The sequence below is a fragment of the Peromyscus eremicus genome, unplaced genomic scaffold, assembly GCF_949786415.1.
Source record: "Peromyscus eremicus unplaced genomic scaffold, PerEre_H2_v1 PerEre#2#chr22_unloc_1, whole genome shotgun sequence".
In the NCBI taxonomy this organism is placed as follows: domain Eukaryota; kingdom Metazoa; phylum Chordata; class Mammalia; order Rodentia; family Cricetidae; genus Peromyscus; species Peromyscus eremicus.
Window position 1 is genome coordinate 2226003 of NW_026734286.1, and position 20504 is coordinate 2246506.

The 20504-nt window shown below is 38.3% G+C and overlaps 1 protein-coding gene across 1 annotated transcript in view; it reads right to left on the reverse strand.

The window, feature by feature from the left end:
• Nucleotides 1-1778: 1778 nt before the first annotated feature.
• LOC131900415 (vomeronasal type-2 receptor 116-like) overlaps nucleotides 1779-20504 on the reverse strand; it is a 39297-nt gene continuing 20571 nt past the window's right edge. The window contains exons 6-8 of the mRNA XM_059251636.1: nucleotides 15801-16682; nucleotides 2181-2374; nucleotides 1779-1967 (exon numbers count right to left, since the gene is read on the reverse strand). Coding sequence (XP_059107619.1) covers nucleotides 1779-1967; nucleotides 2181-2374; nucleotides 15801-16682 — 1265 coding nt within the window. The remainder of the gene's footprint in view (nucleotides 1968-2180; nucleotides 2375-15800; nucleotides 16683-20504) is intronic.

Consider the following 20504-nt stretch of genomic DNA (forward strand, 5'->3'; position numbering starts at 1 on the left):
TTAGATCTGACCCCCAGGTAACTTTATTTATTAACATACAAATAAAATCACATTTCAGTACAAATAAAATATCACCATAACACAAATTGCAGAAAGCCTACAAACTCTTGGAAACTGAACAACACTCAACAGAATCATCACTGAGTCAAGGAAGAAACAAAGAAGGGAATTAAGGATGTCTTAGAATTCAATGAAAACGAATGTGCAACATACCCACACTTATGGGAAACCATGAATGCAGTGCTAAAAGGAAAGTTCCTAGCACTAAGTGCCTACATAAAGAAAGTGGAGAAATCTCACACTAGTGACTTAACAGCACACCTGAAAGCTCTAGAACAAAAAGAAGCAAACTCACACAGGAGGAGTAGATGACAGGAAATAATCAAATTTAGTGCTGATATCAATAAAATAGAAACACAGAGATCAATACAAAGAATCAATGAAACAAAGAGTTGGTTCTCTGAGAAATCATAAGATTGAAAGACCCTTGCCCAATCTAACCAAAAGACACAGAGAGAGAATATCCAAATTAACAAAATCAGAAATGAACAGGGGGACATAACATACTAACAGGAAATCCAGACAATCATCAAGTCATACTTCAAGAACCTGTACTCCACAAAATTGGAAAATCTAACAGAAATGGACAATTTTCTGAAGAGGTATTATATATTGAGGCAGATAAGGCCGAAAGAACTGGGCCACTTCTTAAGCTAACAAAGAGCTTCTGACATGCACAGCAGTGTCCTGACCCAGAGGACCCTGAAACCAGATCTTTAAGATGACCACAGCTGACATATGACCCACAGCCAACCATGAATCACCACAGCAGCTAGAAGCAGAGCCTATCAAAAAGTAAGCACATACATACCTCAGTCCTTTGTTTAATAAACGAGATTGCTTATAACCTTCCAGAGCCTGTATCATTTTGTTCTGTGTCTGCATTTATTCACCACCTTCCCCTGGGATCAGATACAGTGGGGCCCCAGATGCAGAGCAAGCAATATTCTGGTGCTAACATGGACAATATGGACCCATTCCTAGAGCTTGCTCTATGGGTCCTCTTTAACTACCTTTTTCGGACATTATTTTTTGCTGACCAGCTTGCTGTCCTGATTCCAATTATGACTCTGTTGTGATACAACCCCTACACCTGATTCTCCATGAATAGACCCCCTCCTTCTCAGTTCTTTGTTCTTCTTCCTCAACTGGTGAGTGTTGGGGTCTCCTTCCCTCCCCCTCTCTCTTCATTCCCTCCCCTCACTCATCTTTAGGTTACATACTGTTTATTTTCGATTCATCCTAGCATTTCCATATAAGGGCTGGCCACCCAGGAAACAGAATCAAGAACTGACCTCTCAAATGGTCTTTTCCCTTCATAGACACTGTGTGGGGAAGCCCCCCACAAAGCATTTACACTAGGTACCACAAACACAAGCCTTTTCTTTCATTTCTGGCCCAAGACTTCATGAGGGACCCTCCATGGCTCTGAACCAACTGATGTTTCTTGCCTGGGGCTACTCTCCAGGAGAAACTGAAGGGCTCTCTTCTCACTGGAGGGACCCTGACAGCCCCTTTGGGGTGTGGTCGAAGGTTATTAGTCTATTATTCCATCCTTGAATCCGGTTACATGATCACCAGCTGAAAGCCATAAGGGCGGTGACCATTATCTGAAATTCACGGAGAGGCATTCTGATTCTGGCTACTCCCTGCAGGAGTCTCCTGCTCCCTCCCCATGGGAGGAGTGGGAATGCTCCTCTCATGGTACACCAGTTCTTTTAGTTCTGTTGTTCATCTGTCTGTCCTCTTCCACCTTTCCTGCCCATCCTCGTCCCGCCCTTGTCCCGCCAGACTTTGTCCCCATGCAGGTCTGTCCTGGTCCCATAGCCCTTGAGCGCAGGGAGCTGCTTCAGCTGCTGAAGCTGGCTGCTTGTGGTCCCACCCAGCAGCAGCAGCCCTTCTTGTCCCTGGTGCCCTCAGTGAGCACAGGAAGAGGTTTTCGCTGGCTGTCCTGGCTGGCTGCCTAAGGCTCTGCCTTGCCCAGCCAGGGCTTTGCTTACCAACTGTCTTTGCTGCAGTGAGTGAGTGCAAGGTATCTGCATAGTGGCTTGGCTATGCCCTGAGCCAAGGGAAGACCTGCTCCTGGCTTAGGCTATCCTGGCGGCACACACAGCAACTACCTCATCCCTGGCAACTTGTCCTGGCACCACATGGCTGCCAAGTCCTTGGCGGCTTGCCCCGGCCCTGTGCAGCTGCTCCACCCACGGTGGCTTGTCCAGGCAAGGAACAGCTGCTGTGGTGAGCCACAGTGGCTGTCTGGGTATTTGCACGGTGGTGGGGCCATGCACCTCGATCAGGGAGCCAGAGCCACGACCTGAGTGGCCCAGAGAAAAGGTGACTCAGGGGATAGCTGAGGAGGGTGGCAAGGGCCAGGCATAACAAAGGCATCAGAAGTGCGCTGTCCCACCTTGCCCATCAGGCAGCGGCTGACAAGCACTGTTCTATGCCCACTCATTTTGAGATAAGCCTGCCTCTAAGGCCAAACCAAATGCAGGCTAACCTGTCCTTTCTCCTCTGCCCTCCCCCCCCCCAAGCCCATGAGCTGTTCCCCTCTGCTAAGGAGAGGGCGTGTCCACCTGAACCCCAAGGGCTTTCTTCTACCCACCAGTCCTGAGGTGGAGAGGAGGGTCTACCTGAATCCTGAGCACTTTCTCCCCCCACCTGGTTGCAGAGGCGGAGGGGACTCGTCCTCCTAAAATCTGAGTACTCTCTTGTGCCCATCTGGTCTATGGGCAGGAGAGAAGATGGGTCCTTTCTGTCTGGTCTCCAGGCATCAGGTGGCTGTGGCTGCAGCTGCAATCACTAAGGGGCTTTTTGGCCCCAAGCTTCTGCAGCCTTTCATGCCCACGCCTCAGAAGCACCCAGCCCCATTCAGTGGCTGCAGTTCTGATCAGAAAAGGGCTGCAGCTTTTAACTCCTGATGACAGCTTTCTCAAGTATCCCCAGGAGAGTATAATTTTACCCTCTCTTTAACAATAGGTAATTTCCCTGTTACTGCAAAAGAACCTCAGATATTAGTACTTAAAGCTCTCCTACAGACCTGGGATATTTATACCAATGATGCAAACCTAGCTAGCTTCTGGGCTGAAACCTCTGCCATAGCACCCTGGAATATCTCCTGATAATATCTGGGACCCAGCCCTTTGGATGCATATCTTATTCCTACCAAGAAAAACAGAAGTTCGGGAAGGTAAATCTCCTCATGCATCATTTATTCCTATTTTATTAGGTATTATAGCTTGTATAAAAGAAGGTACCATGGATGATGTTAAAGCTTTTAATGACCACTGTAAAACACAAAAGATGGATACCCTCTCGCTTGACTTCCCACCTCCAGATGTAGATCCAGATTCTGAGGATGAGGACAACCCATCAAACAAGCCTCCTATATAATCCCCTCCTGCCTCACCTACCAAAGAGGAAAGTCTTTGTCCTTGGTCAGACCTACCTTCATCCTCATGCCCTGAAGAGCATCACTGTGATTCCCTTAAGGCAAAACCAACCTCAGTAACTAAGGCCTGCCCCACTCCAGTACCTGAGCCCCTCATGCAAGCTCCAACAATAAAGTATCAATCTACTAATCCTTTAGCCTTTCCAGTTAATTTAGGATCTAATTGTGCCACCCAGCCCTGGGTACCCACCCCTCTATGGATCTATGTTTGATTCATAATGCCACTAATGAATTAGATCCTGACTTGACATATTTTGAACAGGTGCTACAACAATGGACAATACATTTACAAAACTATTATGATTAGTTGCATTTAATGAAAGCTGTATTGGACCCCACAGTTTTTCTTAATTGGCTCAGTGCTTATGAAGAACATGCTGAAACATATGCATACCTAAATAGTCAATATAATATTGCTATATCCCTAGACATACTGACTGGCAGGGGCCAATATGCTAGTCCCATGACCCAAGCCCAAATTGACCTGCATGCCCATTTTCAGCAAGTCTCTCACCTTGCATTTAAATCTTTGAAATCCTGTACTCCTCCAGACCCAACTGCATACTTTTGTAATCTAATACAGCAGCCATGGGAAATGTTTACTGACTTCTTAGCCTGAGTCAACAAGGCAGTGGAGAAATGGGTCAATCCTGGCCCAACCAGGGAAATGATCATTAAGCAATTAACATGGGGAGGGCTTAATTCTTCTACCCACAATGCAATTGCAGATGTGTTTAATGAGGACATCCATAAATGGGTGATCACTACTCATGATCTGGACTCTCAAGCAGGACCCATAGCTGCCCTTACAGCCTCCCTCAATGCACTATTAGCTTCCAAAGATGATTGTGAGAAGTCCTCCCCCACCCACCTGACCATTCTTTCTGGGGCTGTGGTCAGTCAGGTTACTTTCATAGAGACTGTCCCAAAGCTAGACCCAAAATTAAATGCCCCAAATACCAAAAAGGAACTCTTCACAAGTTCCAGAATAAAAAGAGACTTTGGAATAACAGCAGCTATAATGACCACTATTCTGCTTGCTGTTTCAGATGGCACAGCAGCCACAGCTTCCCTGGTTCAAATGGGAGCCACTGCTTCAACACTTAATAAGGCCATAGAAGAATCAGCCTGAGCATTAAGTACTCAACAGCTGATTAATTTTCATTTCCAGTTAGCTATCCTCAATTTACAGCAACAACTAGATTTATTGGATGAAGAAATTCAGACATTAAGATGGCTTGTAAGAGGAAACTGTGATTCCCAAATTTTCCTCCTTTTGTTTAACCCCTTACTCAGTCTCAAATATAACAAAAGCCAGGAGTCAAATAAGGGATTATATTGGGATCATGGAGCAAACAGTTCTTAAACATTTCAGTACAACTCTCTAATGAAATCCTAAGCCTGAACTCCATACATGTGAAATCACTGGAGGTGCCTACAACATTCTTTCACAAATTTGAGATGATATAAAATCAATTCTAGACCCTTCAAAAATTATACCATGGGAAATGATAGGGTAACGATAATCTTAATAATTCTGTTGCTTAAGTTCATGTTTCCTGGCAGTGCTGCATCAATATAATGACCCTGAACTGCTAATGGCTCTGGTACACCCCAATCATTGCCCACCATAAGGAAGTAATAAGAGCTTGGCTCACGGAAATTCGTGATGCCTCTGTCTAATGCTCTTGCACCCTAGGCTCTTTCCAGGGGAACCACCCTCTGAGGGCTGGTAGCCAGAGACAGGTAAGAGCCTGTTAGGCAGGTCAACCTAAGACAGACACAGTCACCATGTTGGGGGACCCCTGAGGTGGGGACAACAAGATTAGAGCAAAGAACTCTAATTCCCACTAGTGGCCACAAAATAAAATAAAAAGGGTGATATGAGGTGGATAAGGCCCAAAGCACTGGGCCATGCCTTAAGTTAACAAAGAGCTCTGACATGCACAGTAGTATCTTGACCTAGAGGACTCTGATACTGGACCCTTAAGAGGGCCACTGCTGACATATGACCCAGAGCCAACCAGGAAACACCATGGCAGCTGGAAGCAGAGCCTACCAAAAAGTACACACATAAATACCTCAGTCCTTTGTTTAATAAATGAGATTGCTTATAACCTCCCAGAACCTGTGTCATCTGGTTCTGCATCTATTCACCCCCTGCCCCTGGGATCAGATATAGTGGGACCCCAGCTCAAATCAAGCAACAATATAGCAAAATTAAATCAAGACCAGATAAACAATTTAAATAAACCTATAAACTCTAAGGAAATAGAAGCAGTCATCAAAAGTCCGCTGCCCCCCCCCAAAAAAACCCAAAAAACAAACAAACAAAAATAACAGGACCAGAAGGTTTCAGCACAGAATTCTAGCAGAATTTTAAGAAAGAGCTAATACCAATTCTCCTCAAATTGTTTCACACAATAGAAACAGAAGGAACATTGCCAAATTCTTTTTACAAGGCTACAGTTACCCTAATTACCTAAACCATATAGAGACGCAAATAAGAAAAAGAATAAACAAAAATTTACCAATCTTCCTTATGAACCATGATGCAAAAATACTCAATATATATATTACAATAGCAAACAGAATCCAAGAAAACATCAAAATATTAACCATGATCAAATAGGCTTCATCCTAGAGATGGTTCAATATGCAAAAATCTGTCAATGTAATACACAATATAAACAAAGTGAAAGAAAAACCATCATCTTCTCATTAGATGCTGAAAAATCCTTTGACAAATTCCAATACCCCTTCATGATAAAGGTCTTGGAGAGATCAGGAATACAGGAAATATACCTAAAAATAATAAAGACAATATACAGCATGCCAACAGCCAACATCAAACTAAATAGAGGGAAATTCAATGCAATTCCACTAAAATTAGGAATAAGACAAGGCTGTTCACTCTCTCCATATCTATTCAGTATAGTACTCAAAGTTCTAGCTAGAGCACTAAGACAACAAATGGAGATCAAGGGGATACAAATTGGAAAGGAAGAAGTCAAACTTGCACTATTTGCAGATGATAGGGTAGTATAGATAAGTGACCCCAAAAATTCTACCAGGGAACTCCTACCACTGATAAATACCTTCAGTAATGTGACAGGATACAAGATTAACTCAAAAAAATCAGTAGCCCTCTTATATACAAATAATATAAAGGTTGAGAAAGAAATCAGAGAAATATAACCCTTCACAATAGCCATAAATAAGATAAAATATTTTGGAGTTAATTCTAACCAAACAAGTGAAAGACCTGTATGACAAGAACTTTAAGTCTTTGAAGAAAGAAATTTAGGGAGATATCAGAAAACTGAAAGATTTACCATACTCCTGAATAGGTAGGATCAACATAGTAAAAATGGCAAATGTGCCAAAAGCAATCTATAGGTTAAAGGCAATCCCTATCAAAGTCACAACACAATTCTTCACAGAACTCGAAAGAACAATACTAAACTTCACTACTTCAGGATGTAACCCAAATGGTACTCAGAGAAATGAAATCTGATAGACGGATGTGTTTCATTTGAGCATCTGCATAATTCACTGCTCAGAGATGTGGTAATGGTTCCTGAAATTAGTACTTTAAAATTCTCAAAAAATGACTTTACCTGTCATACATCCTGTTTTGTCTTCTTCTTGTACACATAGACACATATTCCACTGCTCAAAATGTATAAAATATTGTTTTCATTTTGGTGGCCATTATTCAATTTATGTAACATAACACAATCCCTGGCATATAGTAGATGACATTTTTCTTGAATATACAATTTAATTTCTTGGTTATAAATATACTCAGTAGATGTATTTTCAACTAAATAATAATAAAAATTATATTACTGTTTGAAATTAAAAAAAAACTCAAAATACCAAATAATCCAATTAAAATGGGGAACAGATCTAAACAGAGAATTCTCAACAGAATTCAAATGGTCAAAAGACATTCAAGGAATTGCTCAACATCCTCAGCCACCTGGGAAATTCCATCCTATGCCTGTCAGAATGTCTTAGATGAAAAACACTGATGACAGCTGTGGTGGTATTTTATTTGTGCACCCCAATAAAACTTATCTGAGAATCAGAGGAAAAAGCCAGACACTATTTTAAACATAGAAGTCAGGCAATGGTAGCACATGCCCTTAATCCTAGCATTCAGGAGGCAGAGATTCATCTGGATCTCTGTGAGTTCAAGACCACACTGTAAACAGAGCCAGGGATGGTGGTACATGCCTTTAATTCCCAGCACTGGTTAACCATAGAGATCTGTAGGTTTTACAGACAGACAGGAAGTGATAGAGCCGGGCAGAAAGAGGAGATGATGTAGCTGGGTAGAGAGAGGAAGTGAGATGTCAAGGCACAGAAAGGATACAGGCATAAGTATACAGGAAGTAGCTCTCTCCAGAGACTGAGCAGTCGGTAAGGTAAGGTTGGCTGTGGCTTGTCCTATTCCTCTGGTCTCTGAGTTTTTACCCCATTATCTGGCTCTGGATTTTTTTTATTAATAAGACCATTTAGCAAATCATCTCACATCTGGAGACCCAAGGTTGGTGGCATGAATTCATGAAAAAGCTGCTTGCCTGGGGGTCATGCCCAGCCTGTACTCAGCCATAGTCTCCAACCCACATGGGCCAAAGTCTCTTTGGCTTCTTCTTTACTGGTGTGTTGTGGGCTCTCTCTGGATCCCCATCTCAGGCTCATACCACACTAAGTAGCTGTCTTGAAACTTGCTTGAGCAATATTCAACTTTGTACTGAAAAACAAAAACCAAAAAACCTAGGATAGCTAAAACAATCCTGTACAATAAAATGACTTCTGAAGGAATCATCATCCCTGACTTCAAGCTCTACTAGAGAACTATAGTAATAAAAACAACTTGCAATTGACATAAAAACTGAAATGTGGACCAATGGAATCAAATTGAAGACCCTGACAATAGTCTGCACACCTATGAACACCTGAGTTTTGACAAAGAAGCCAAAACTCTACAATGGAAAAAAGAAAGGATCTTTAACAAATAGTACTGCCATAACTGGATGTCAACATGCAGAAGATTGCAAATTGATCCATACCTACCACCATGCACAAACTCAAGTCCAAGTGGCTCAAAGACCTCAACATAAATCCAGTTACACTGATAGAATAGAAAGTAGGAAATTGTCTTGAGTGCATTGGCACAGGAGACTACTTCCTAAATCTAATACCAGCACAGACATTGAGAGCAACATTTAGTAAATGGGACCTCCTGAAACTGAGAAGCTTCTGTAAAGCAAAGCATAGTAAATAAGAAAAATGACAACCTGGGTCCCTGAAGCACATCAAGCTACACAACTGTTTCTCTTATGCAGAGGGCCTAGTCCAGTCCCATGCAGGCTCCACAATTGTTGATTTAAATTTCATGAGTTCCCATTCCCACCAGCAACTCACACTTTTTAAGCATAATATATATTGTCTGTAAGTCCCTATCCAAATATAAAAATATCAGTAAATACAAAAGGACATTTCCATCTATTATTCTCTATATAGGCATCACTGAAGTAAATTAAATAGTAACACTTTTGTCTGTCATGAAAAGACGTTTCCTTCATGTGGAAAAAAGACTACACTTATTTGCAAAGTTCATGATTTTGTTTTTCATTACCACTGAATAATATTCTACAGTGTATATGTGCAACATTTACACAATCCATTAGGTGATTGTAGAAAAAATTAGATTACTTATATTTTTAACTATTGCAAATACGGTAATGAACATGGCAGAGCAAGTATCTGTAGAATATGATGTTGAGTTCGTTGGACATATGCCAAGGAGTGGTATAGCTGGGCCATATGCTAGATTTATTTTTAGCTTTTTGAGAATTCTTCAACCTAATTTCCAGAATAGATGGATCACTTTGCAGTCCCATAAACAATGAATTAAGATTCCTTATTCCCCTACAGAATTTCTTATTGATTGTCCCTTTGATTTTGATGGCACATTCTTAAAAAAATATAGATTGGTTTTGAAAGTCTTGATGTCTTTATGGTCCTTAGTCTTCCCACACATATCTATTTCATGTTTTTTTAATGTTTCACTTTTGTGAATTGTAGAGACAGAAGTCTCTCACAATTATCATTAAATTGTTCTAGACAACTCATACTTTTTGAATATTGTAGATGTCATTTATAAAACCCTTTCCTAAAGTTCAGACTATTATCCTTAAATACAGTCATCTCTGAAATAAATTAAATTGTGAGGGTTTCTGTATATACAATATCATCTTGTAAAAGCATCTTTTATTATTTTGCTCACACATTATTTGGTTTTGTGGGCTTGTGAGCCCCAGTGCAATGAGAAAATCAAAGGACAGCTCTGTGGAGTAAGTTATCTTTTTTCTCTTCTAACTTGATTCAGAAAATAAAATCACATTATAAGGCTTGTATATAAAGGATTTATACTGATTTGAATGAGAATGGCCATGGTGGACTCATATATTTGAACACTTGATTCACAGTCAGTGGAAATTTTGAGAAATAATGAGATTAGTCCTCATTGTAGGTGGTGTCTCACTGGCAGCAAGCTTGAGGCTTCAAAAGCACTCTGCTCTTCCTAGTGTACTACTTATGCCTTCTGCTTGTAGATCAGATATAGGCTGTAACCTTCTGTTCCAGCCCTATGTTCTTTCATCTGCTCTGCCATCAGAGACTCTGTCTTGAACTGTAAGTCACAAACAAGCCAATGCCTAGGTGATGGTATTTAAATCACAACATAAAAGTAACTGAAACAGCATATTCATATATTGATCCATTGTAAAAGACCCTCATATATTCTTTTATTTAACATTAATTTATTTATTAATTGACAAATTTATAAAAGTTAATGTATTCTAGTCCAAATAAGTTCACCATGTTCTCTAATAATTCTCATCTACAATAAACTTTTTCTTCCAATAAGTACCTCTTTCGCTGTAACATCTCTTTATTTTGTTTTTACTTTGTGACTCACTGAAGGAAACTAAGTCCAAATATGGTGACTTGGGAGTTGATGTATCCACTGGAGATTGAAAAATTACCACAGCTACAAAACTTAAGACAATTACTTCGTTTCCCTCTGTACCCCAAACAACCAATGGCTGCCAAGAAAGTAGACAATATGCTGTAGGAGGAAGTTTCTCAGTCCTGCCTAGTCCCAGAGTCTGGATGAATATCTCACACCTGAGCTCTCACAGCTGTTTATAAAATAATCACTCAGAGGCTTATATTAATTACAAACTCTATGACCTATGGCTCAGGTTTATTATTAACTAGTTCTTATAACTTAATCCAACCTATTTCTATTAATCTATATGCTGCCACATTTCTGTGGCATTACCAGTCTACTGACATCTTGTTGCTCCTTGGGCTGGCAACTCTCCTGACTCCACCCTTCTTCATCTCTGTCTTCAGTTTGAATGTACTTCCTTACCTTACTCTGCCTTGCTATTGGCCAAATAGCTTTATTTATCAAACATAAGAAAGACATCCCACAGCAATACCCATTATTTCCCCTCCAATCCATGACTAAATATTGACATGTACAGTCTTGTGAAAAATAGTTTCTATGATTTCATTATTGTATAAGCTGTGCCATGGCCAGAAGACAACATTTAATAATCTTTCTCCCCTTCATTGATCTTTTGCATTCTAAAACAGTTCCACTTTAATAATGTTTCTTCAGTCAAGAAAGGATTTACACTAGATTTTTCACAAGAATAGAACACACTGCAGTCAACTATGAACTCTCAGCACATTGACCAGCCATAAGGCTTTGAATTAACTAAAAGTAGGCTTATTTCAGATACACATTTTCAGGGACTTGTTTTTCATGGTTCAAGTGCTCCATGTTGGCTTCAAAGAAGTGATTTTTATCCTTTCCCTTTATATTTCATCTATAGAAATATGTAGAATTCAAGCAGTGTATTCATCTGGTTTTATGTATATTATCCACAAAAATCTGGCAATTACTGAGACAGACTTACAAGCTCACCTACAGTTGTGATTATGTAACTTCATGGTCTTTCCTAATAACTATTTCAGAAACATTTGCAGCATATTATTAACATTATTGAGGACATTATAGACTTCAAACACCTTAGTCAAGTTAGGTAAAATGTAGAGTTTATTATTTATATTCTCAATGTCAAAAACAAGACAGTTGATAGAATTTGTTCTTTGAATATACCCTACATAAGCAGGAAAGGGGTTATTAAGAAAAACAGTCCTAGAATGATTATTTCCAAATACAGTGCAATGGCTACCATGTCCTAAATATTCAGGTTAAACAATGTCATAATTGAAATCATATGAACAAATATCATGGTGTTAGAGCAAGGGATTCTTGGGCAATTATTTGCAATAGACATGTTGATGAGGTCCATGGATACAGTTAGTGTCAAGCATTTTGAATTCCAGAAATGTCCTATTTCAATTCTCTGTCATTCAAAGACAGAACAAAGATTTAAAACAAAAAACTAGGCCTAAAATTATCAGTTATTTTCAAATAGCTGAGTTTAAAAAATCTAGCAATAAGTTTAATTTTAATTGTGTCTTTGTGTTTAATTCATTTAAACAAAATAGTTTGATGTGCCCAAGAAGCCAGATAAATACCTTAGTACTGGGTGGTGATTTTCATTAGTAATTTTATTTTATTATGATCATTATGTGTTTTATTTTTAAATAAAATGGATAATAAGCTCCTATTTTAAAATACACTGTGTGTGAATTATTGATTCATACATGTATACTTCCATAGAGACAGATATAGTCAGACACAGATACATAAACACATATGAAAGAAATTTGACCCTTATTTATCTTGTCACTGTCATGTCTTCTTCTTACTCCTAAGTTGTCCAGTTCACAATACATACAGAGATCTCTATTACAGCAAAATGATGGAACAACATGATCAATAGACCTTAGGCATTGAGGAAAACTGAGAAGACTCTTGGTGCACTGCAGGTGCCATACAGCCTGGAGATGCCCACTCTAAGTAAAAGACATGTTTTGTGTGAGAAAGTGTGGTTATGGTAGAGAGTGTTGGTATGTTTGAAAATTCTCATTATGGAGAGATTTAGAATATTTGTGCAGATAGGACAGGTGGTTCAGAATGTTGTGACCACAGAGGAAGTGTTGCTGAACTTGTGGAGCCTTTAAATGAGATCACAGTATTGTTCAGGGAGCAGCACTTAAGATAGAGCTTAGAAGAATAGGAAAAGGTGAGCTCTCTAAGGCCAAGAGTGAATCTCAAGATGTGTGGCTTCTCATAGACATTTTCTGAGTCCAGGAGTAAATAAGAAGTAATAGTAGCCTGAGATATGAAGGCATGGTGAGTTGTCTCATGGGTTTGGAGGAATCTTGTGTAAGAAAGATGGAGAGCATACGAAGCTGGGCTGCTCAGTGAAGAGGTGAGCCTTGTCAATAAGCATAATATTAGCGACACATGCCAGTAACAGTGTGTTACTATCTCTAGATAATCATCTGGAAAATCCTTTGGTTCACCAGTTTACATATTCAGTGTTATCAGAAAACATGATGACAACAAGGTGCCTCTAGAAATGATGGTATTGTGGAATAAGTTAGAAGTCAGGATTAAAAGGGGTCTTTATGACTCAAGAAATGAAGTGTTATCTACAGGCAACATGTGGAAAATCTTGTCAACAACATCACAAGTCATATCCAGAAATATGCCAGGGAAGGAGAAAACAAGGCTATAATTTAGAGACCTGAAATTATTAAGTGTTCTAGGTGTCATGTTCCCAAGCTGTACAAAGAAATTCATACATAGAAGTACCCAGCACCTAATTATAGACTGTCATCTATGAGCAGTGATCCAAGGTTCCTGGTCTAACTGCACCCCCAGTTTAGCTTTCTTTATTAAAAGGGAGACAAAGACATATCAAAGTCTAGGTTAAAAATCAAACTCAAATGTGAGTATATCACAGACACATTCAGAAGATTGTTTCCTATTAGATTCTAGATCCTATCAACTTAAAAATAAAGATTAACTATCACAATAAATATCATAGTTTTAACGGTTGAAGGGTGTGGATAAGGATGAGTAAAGATGAATTGGGCTGATAGAAAACTTTGAAGCCCTACCTGTTAACAGCTGCACTAGTTGGATGTGGAACTCCTAGCAACTAAATCTCCAAAATGCAATCCTTGGAGAAATAAAGTATCTCTAAAACAGAGCACACCATATATGGAAATAGGTATCACATTTACAGTGTTATTCTAAATAGAGTCTTCAGTACTGACTATTTTAATAAAACTTTAATGAAGATTCCTTAATTTTCATGAGGGAATATCTCTCAAAATATTGTATTTTGGTGGATATAACTAAAAAATGCAAATGCAGTAAATCAGATCATTTGAAGAACAAATTTTAATTCCTATTGTCAGATGCACAAGGAAGATATTTTACAAACCTGAAATATGTAGAGAATCTCATATGGTTTATCTCTTCTCACAACCTCTCATTCATCAGTAAGTACTGTGCATGGAAAATGGCAAAACTGCTAACACCTAAGCCACCACTTTGGATGTTCACCTGCTTGCAGTTTTCGTTCTTCATTTAGAGCCGCTCCTCTCAAACAGCTCGATGGCCAAAGACGATCTGTTTGCCCTTTGTGTACATGTTCCAATTGCTCAATCTTTTTTTTTTGGTTTTTCGAGACAGGGATTCTCTGTGTAGCTTTGCGCCTTTCCTGGGACTCACTTGGTAGCCCAGGCTGGCCTCGAACTCACAGAGATCCTCCTGGCTCTGCCTCTCGACTGCTGGGATTAAAGGCATGCGCCAACACCGCCCAGCTCAATCGTTTTTTTGAGACAAGGTTTCCCTGTGTACTTTTGGTGCCTCTCCTGGATCTCATTCCATAGACCAGGCTGGTCTCAAACTCACAGAGATCTACCTGGCTCTGCCTCCCAAGTGCTGGGATTAAAGGCGTGTGCCACCACCGCCTAACCAAACAATTGCTCAGTCTTGTAGAAAATTTTCACCCTCCTTTTCAAAAACTTACTTGTAGAGAAAAGAACTGAAATACCACTGTCTAATTGTAATTGTCTTATTTTCTTCATGCATTCTGTTACTATGAAACTATTCTCAAAGACATGCACCTGTATTACAACATTTTATTATGGAGGAAAAGTGTGAGTGCAAGACAAGTTGGGTTAACACATTTTAGCCAAATGAATAAAACATAGTATGTTTCTTGACATATTTCAACATAGATGATACCTAATATATTAAGAATTACACAGGCTTTCTGTTTAAAAGTGAAAATTCCAAGAAATAGGTAGGTTCATGGGGCTATAGACTCCCATTACAAAGATTGAGAAAGATGTGAGTAATGACTGGAAATAAAGTGTAATTTCTTATTCAAAGATGTAGATTGATTTTTAAAGTCCAAATTCTTTTAAAACAGTGAACTTCTCAGGGGAAGTGAGCACACAGGAAGTCTTCAGAGTACAGAAGCTACAAAGCTGCAGATACAGGTAGCTTGATAACAGCTGTACCTTTTCTTCATTTAGACATACTTTTTGGGATTAGCCTAGGATTTGTTGCTGGCATTGGCTGAAATTAGATATTTTTTTCAAATGTTAAATAATAGCAAATAAAGTTACAAATGAATAGTCTCCAAAAACATCAATATAGCAAATTATGCCAGAGTTTAATAGGCAAAGACTTATAAAAAGCCAAAGTTTAAAACTGTTAAAAAAAAATTAAAGATGATTCAAAAACTGCTGTTAAATGATAAGGTTAAAGTTAGTATATGAAGGGAGTATGTGGATATATTCAATGTAATTTAGAAAATATACAAACACATGTAGAATTTAATACATTAGAAGATACAAAAATACAATGTAACAATAGGAATTTTGCTACATGTAATATGAGATAATGAAGTGGAGACATTTAAAGTTTGGTTAGGATGATATAATGTCAGAAAGCAAAATATCTGGACTGAATAAACAGGATACCTGTTTTATCTTCTAAGATGACAAGGTACATGTTTGAGGCAAGAATCACATTATTTATGAAAATAAATTGGGGGGAATAAAAGGGAAGGGGCTAATGATTACACTTTGTAGTGCTTTAAATACTAGAACAATCCAAGAGCCATATGTTTGTAAAAGCAAAACCAAGAGTGCAATTTGATGATTGAGCTCTATTGTAATTGGTCCAAGATCCTCAATTTAAGAAACAAACAAACTCAATTTTCAGAAGACATTTTAGTTCCAAAATGTTTTTTATTCCTACACTGATAACTATAAATTCTTTCTGGCCTTAACAAAATAATGTAGCACTTGGGGAGAAAAATGCATCCTAGTAGGCCAGCACCAGAAGCCAAGATAGAAAATACCTCGGTGGCCACCACAGCCTTGCCCCTGGTACTTTGGTAGACAAGAAGGAAGGTGACCCAGACACTACAAAACACCAGCATGCTAAATGTTATAAACTTGGCTTCATTAAAAGTGTCTGGCAGGTTTCTCACCAGGAAAGCCAGGGTGAAGCTCCCCATTGCCAGGCAGCCCAAGTATCCCAAGACACAATAAAAGGCAGTGACTGAGCCCTTGTTGCACACAATGATGATGTGATCATATTCTGAGTGTTCATCTATGTCAATAAAAGGAGGTGATGTCCCCAGCCAGATGCTGAAGGGAAGAAGTAGGATCAGAGTGCAGATAGGCACTATAAAGTTAGGTACTCTTGATATCAGGAACCACCTCATCTTTCTTCCTGGAGAGGTAACTCTGAAGGCCAGAACCACAGTAATAGTTTTGGCTAAGACAGTAGAAAGAGCTACAGTGAACATAACTGCAAATACAGTCTGCTGCAGAATGCAAGTGACTGTGTTGGGATGACCAATAAAGATCAAAGAACTAAGAAAACAGAAAGTGAGGGAGATAAGCAGAATATAACTAAGTGTTAGATTATTAGCTTTCACAATTGGAGTGGCTCTGTGTTTCACAAAGACACCAAGAACAGAAAGTGTCAGTCCAGAGAAGCACAAGGACAAGGAGGTTAAAATCATCCCCAAGGCATCTTCATAGGATAGGAAGGTCACCCTTTTTTTAATGCAGTGAATTCTCTGTGTATTGGCATATTGATTAACTCCACACCTTAAACACTGCTCCATATCTGTTGTGAAATAAAAAGGTTTGAGGGATGTTTATTACTAAGAGACTAGGAAATGAAGAGATTTCTCAATAGACATCTCATGTCACCAAAGGAAACCTACAGTGCTTGGAATGGTTTTCATCTAATGGAACTGTCCTGGGATGCCCCTGTGAAAACACCAAACAATACAGGCCTACCTAGCATATTTCTTACACTCTACAAACTAATAGCAAGGTCCTATTGCTGAAGACACACTGCTTAGGAAACTTGATACAATTTGAGAAAATGATGTGTTGCCTAACTAGTCTTCAGTCCTATTAATAATTAATATTAATGATACTGCAAGTTACTCTGAATCTACCAAAGGATGATGGTAAACAGTACCCTAGCTATAAACCCTTTAATCCAAAATGGTAACCTGTCTGCAAGATACATAGTTGGCAAAAATGTTGTGGTAATAATCTACCATTTTTATTCATATTTAAGGTCAACTCAATAAGAGGGAACCTATGTCTGACACTAGTCATGTGCCCCTGAACAAAAGATTAGATAGGCCATGATTTTAGAATACCAAGCACTGCACTATAGTTTTGTTAATGCAATGCAGCAGTAAAATGACAGGTAAAAGCATTCTGCTATACTTATATATTACTATCTTGTTAAACAATCATCAGAAAAGCCTCATCTTTCAGTGGATTTGAACAAATACAAGGACCCTTAACTAAACACTTTGCAGAGAGTGAGAAAACTTAGAATGCTCAGTGCTAAGAAAATGTCCATCAAATCCTCCCCTCAGGGCTCCATGATCTCTGATGAAGAGGAAGCTGAAAGTGTGTAAAAGCCATTGCTGATGGAAGGCACAAAGGGAACAATGCCTTATAGGCACAATAGAACTTTCACATATCAGAACTCAGTCTGTTGCTGTATGTACAAGACTGGCATGATTTTAAGCAAGATCAGGTTCCATGATGATAGGGGAAGTGGACACAAGCATCCATACATAGCCTAGAAGCTATCTCCAATTAATAATTGCTCATGAAGGAAAAATTAATTTTCTTAAACAGAGTCTTATTGAGTATACACACCATATTTAAGTGCAGTGATCCACTCACATTTTTCTGTAAATTTAAATGTTAAAAGATTCAATTCCCCAACCAATAGACACAGGACAGTTAAATCCATTAAGAAACAATAAACATACTTTTATTTATCTAGAAGAAATTTAACTTGTCTTCAAATCAGATATCACCATAGAATTTAATGATTCAAAAAAAACAATTCCAAACAAATGAGACCAGGAAACAAGCTGGTGTCACTCTTCTAAAAGCTGACAAAATGGCTTTCAAATAAATTTAATCAGAATACATTAAATAGGATACTTCATTCTAGTCACAGGAACAATAAGCCAAGAATTCATTACAGTCCTATGCATATGATATCCATACACTGGCACAGCCAATTTCTAAAATAACATTTTACTATAAATCAAAATGCTGATTAACTCCAATTCAGTATTATTGGTTTCAATATTTTTGCCTTGTCAAACACAAGATAATCTAGGCAAAAATAAATGGAGAGACACAAGGACTAAATGACACTATAAATCAAATGTATCTCACATATACTTAAACCAAACACTAAAGAATATACATTGCATCCAGCAGCCCATAGACTTTTCTATGAAAAAGATGACAATTCACATGTTTATAACACAAAAAAAGCCAATAATAAAATAAAATTTCAATAACTCCACTGATTCTGTTCAAATATAAATTTTGAAACAAACAGCAAAAGAACATCTAGAAATTATGTAAACTGTTAGAGGTTCTATTATACACTATTGAAGAAAAATGTGTTAAAAAGTAAACAATAAGGAAAGTTAAGTTTCTGGAAACATAGAAAAGCATACACAAAGCACCAAGTATCTTGGAGATCCTAAAAGTGGGGCTATGAGAGAAACATATGTGCCTGCAAAAAAATCAAGTATTGTACAAATACATCTCTTTAATTTTCAACTCCAGAATTAGGTAAAACAAAAAATAAACAGTCCTAAATTCAATATATTGGACTATGTAATAAAAACCTGTCCAGAAATTAATGCAATAGTAACAAAAGCAAACAAAAATGAAACTAAGTGCTAGTTTTTTTAGAAAACATAAACATTTTGACATAATCTTATCAAAAATTAAAGAAACAAGGAATCAAAACAGTCAAAATATATAAAAATTGGAAATAATTAGGAAAATATTATAACAAACAACAAACAATTTCACAATGTTATAAGGAATTTTAACAGCCTACATCTAATTATACTGTAAAAAGTTTAAACAAATAATTGAATTTCTATACATATCTGAATGACAAAAAAGTCTAAGAGGTAATGAACAATGTAAACATATAAACAGAAGTAAGATGATTGTTCCATGAATAAAAAAACTTCAATCTAAAAGAGCCCAGGTTAAAATGGATTCAAAATTAAAATCTAACAGACTTTGAAAGAAGAACTATAACCATTACTTCAGTAGTTATTCCAACAGATAGTAATAGAAGGAATCTTGCAAGCTGCTTTTAAGATGCCAAAATTATTCTAATTACAATGCAAGATAAAAACTTAACAATAATGAAAAAATAATTGTAAACCAATATCACTAATGAAATTGGCTCCAGTCTCTCAATAAAATAACTGCAAAATGAATGTCATTACATAGCAAACAGATCATCCAGCCAAATCAACTTGGCTTTATCCAAGATGTGCAGGTCAATAAAAACAATCTATCATACAAATAAACTTACAGACAAAAATAACATAATCATCACAATAGTTGCAGCAAATACCATTAGTAGAATTCAGCCCATCATTATGATTAAAATTCTAGAGGGGAAAGGGCATAATGGAATATACTTTAGTGTAATTAAGTATATATCTGACTAACTCAAAGCCAATATTGTGCTAAAGAGGAAAAATAAAAATCACGTTATTAAAATCAAGAAAAAGTGAGTCAGTTTACTATGTATACTCCTATATGCCAAAATGTGGGACAAGATTTTCTCCCTAAAACTTGAGAAAGCTTAAAAAAAGATTCTAAAATAGAGCTAAAAGCAGCTTCCTAGATGTCTCTCTCAGGACAGCTGCAGCCTGCAGGCTTGAGCTACTCTATAGAGGGTCCATGGCTTGTGGTCTTGACCTACAGCATGGCATATTCCCACTGAGTTACACAGAAGTTTATGCAAGCTGTGCAACATGGTGTGTGGTGGATATAGCTTTTGCTACATTCTGGGCTACATGAACTGTTTCCCTCACATGTTTAATTGCTTTTTCATGGTTCTCTTGGCTTTCTTTAGGGGATTAATTTTGTTATACATATGTATATTTCTACTCTTGTTTAAGATATTAATTTGTGCAGCTCATTTAAATTTTAGTGGATTATTAAGAGATACAGATTGGATTGCTCCAGAGATGAGTGACTTTTCTCCCACACAGAGAGTCCTGCCACTAGGACCCAGGTCCTGGGACACAGCCAGTCTTCAGGAACCCCCACCCAACTCTGCACCAGTTGCTGGCCAGCAGGGATACCCCTGTGGGAAGGCCCCCCCCACCCCAACCCACAACAGACCCTGTAATCTACAAATTCCACGCCCTGGTCCAATAACCATCTACCAGTGATCCTGGTAACTTTCAGAGACATGGAAATCAAAACACAAGCTCTTATTGGACCAAGAGTAACTTCCTAAGACAGGGAATCCACCAGCCCTCATTGGACCAAGAGTGGCTTTCTGAGACACAGAGTCTGCCAGGGCTCATTGGACCAAGAGAGACTTCCTGAGACATAGAATCTGCCAGGT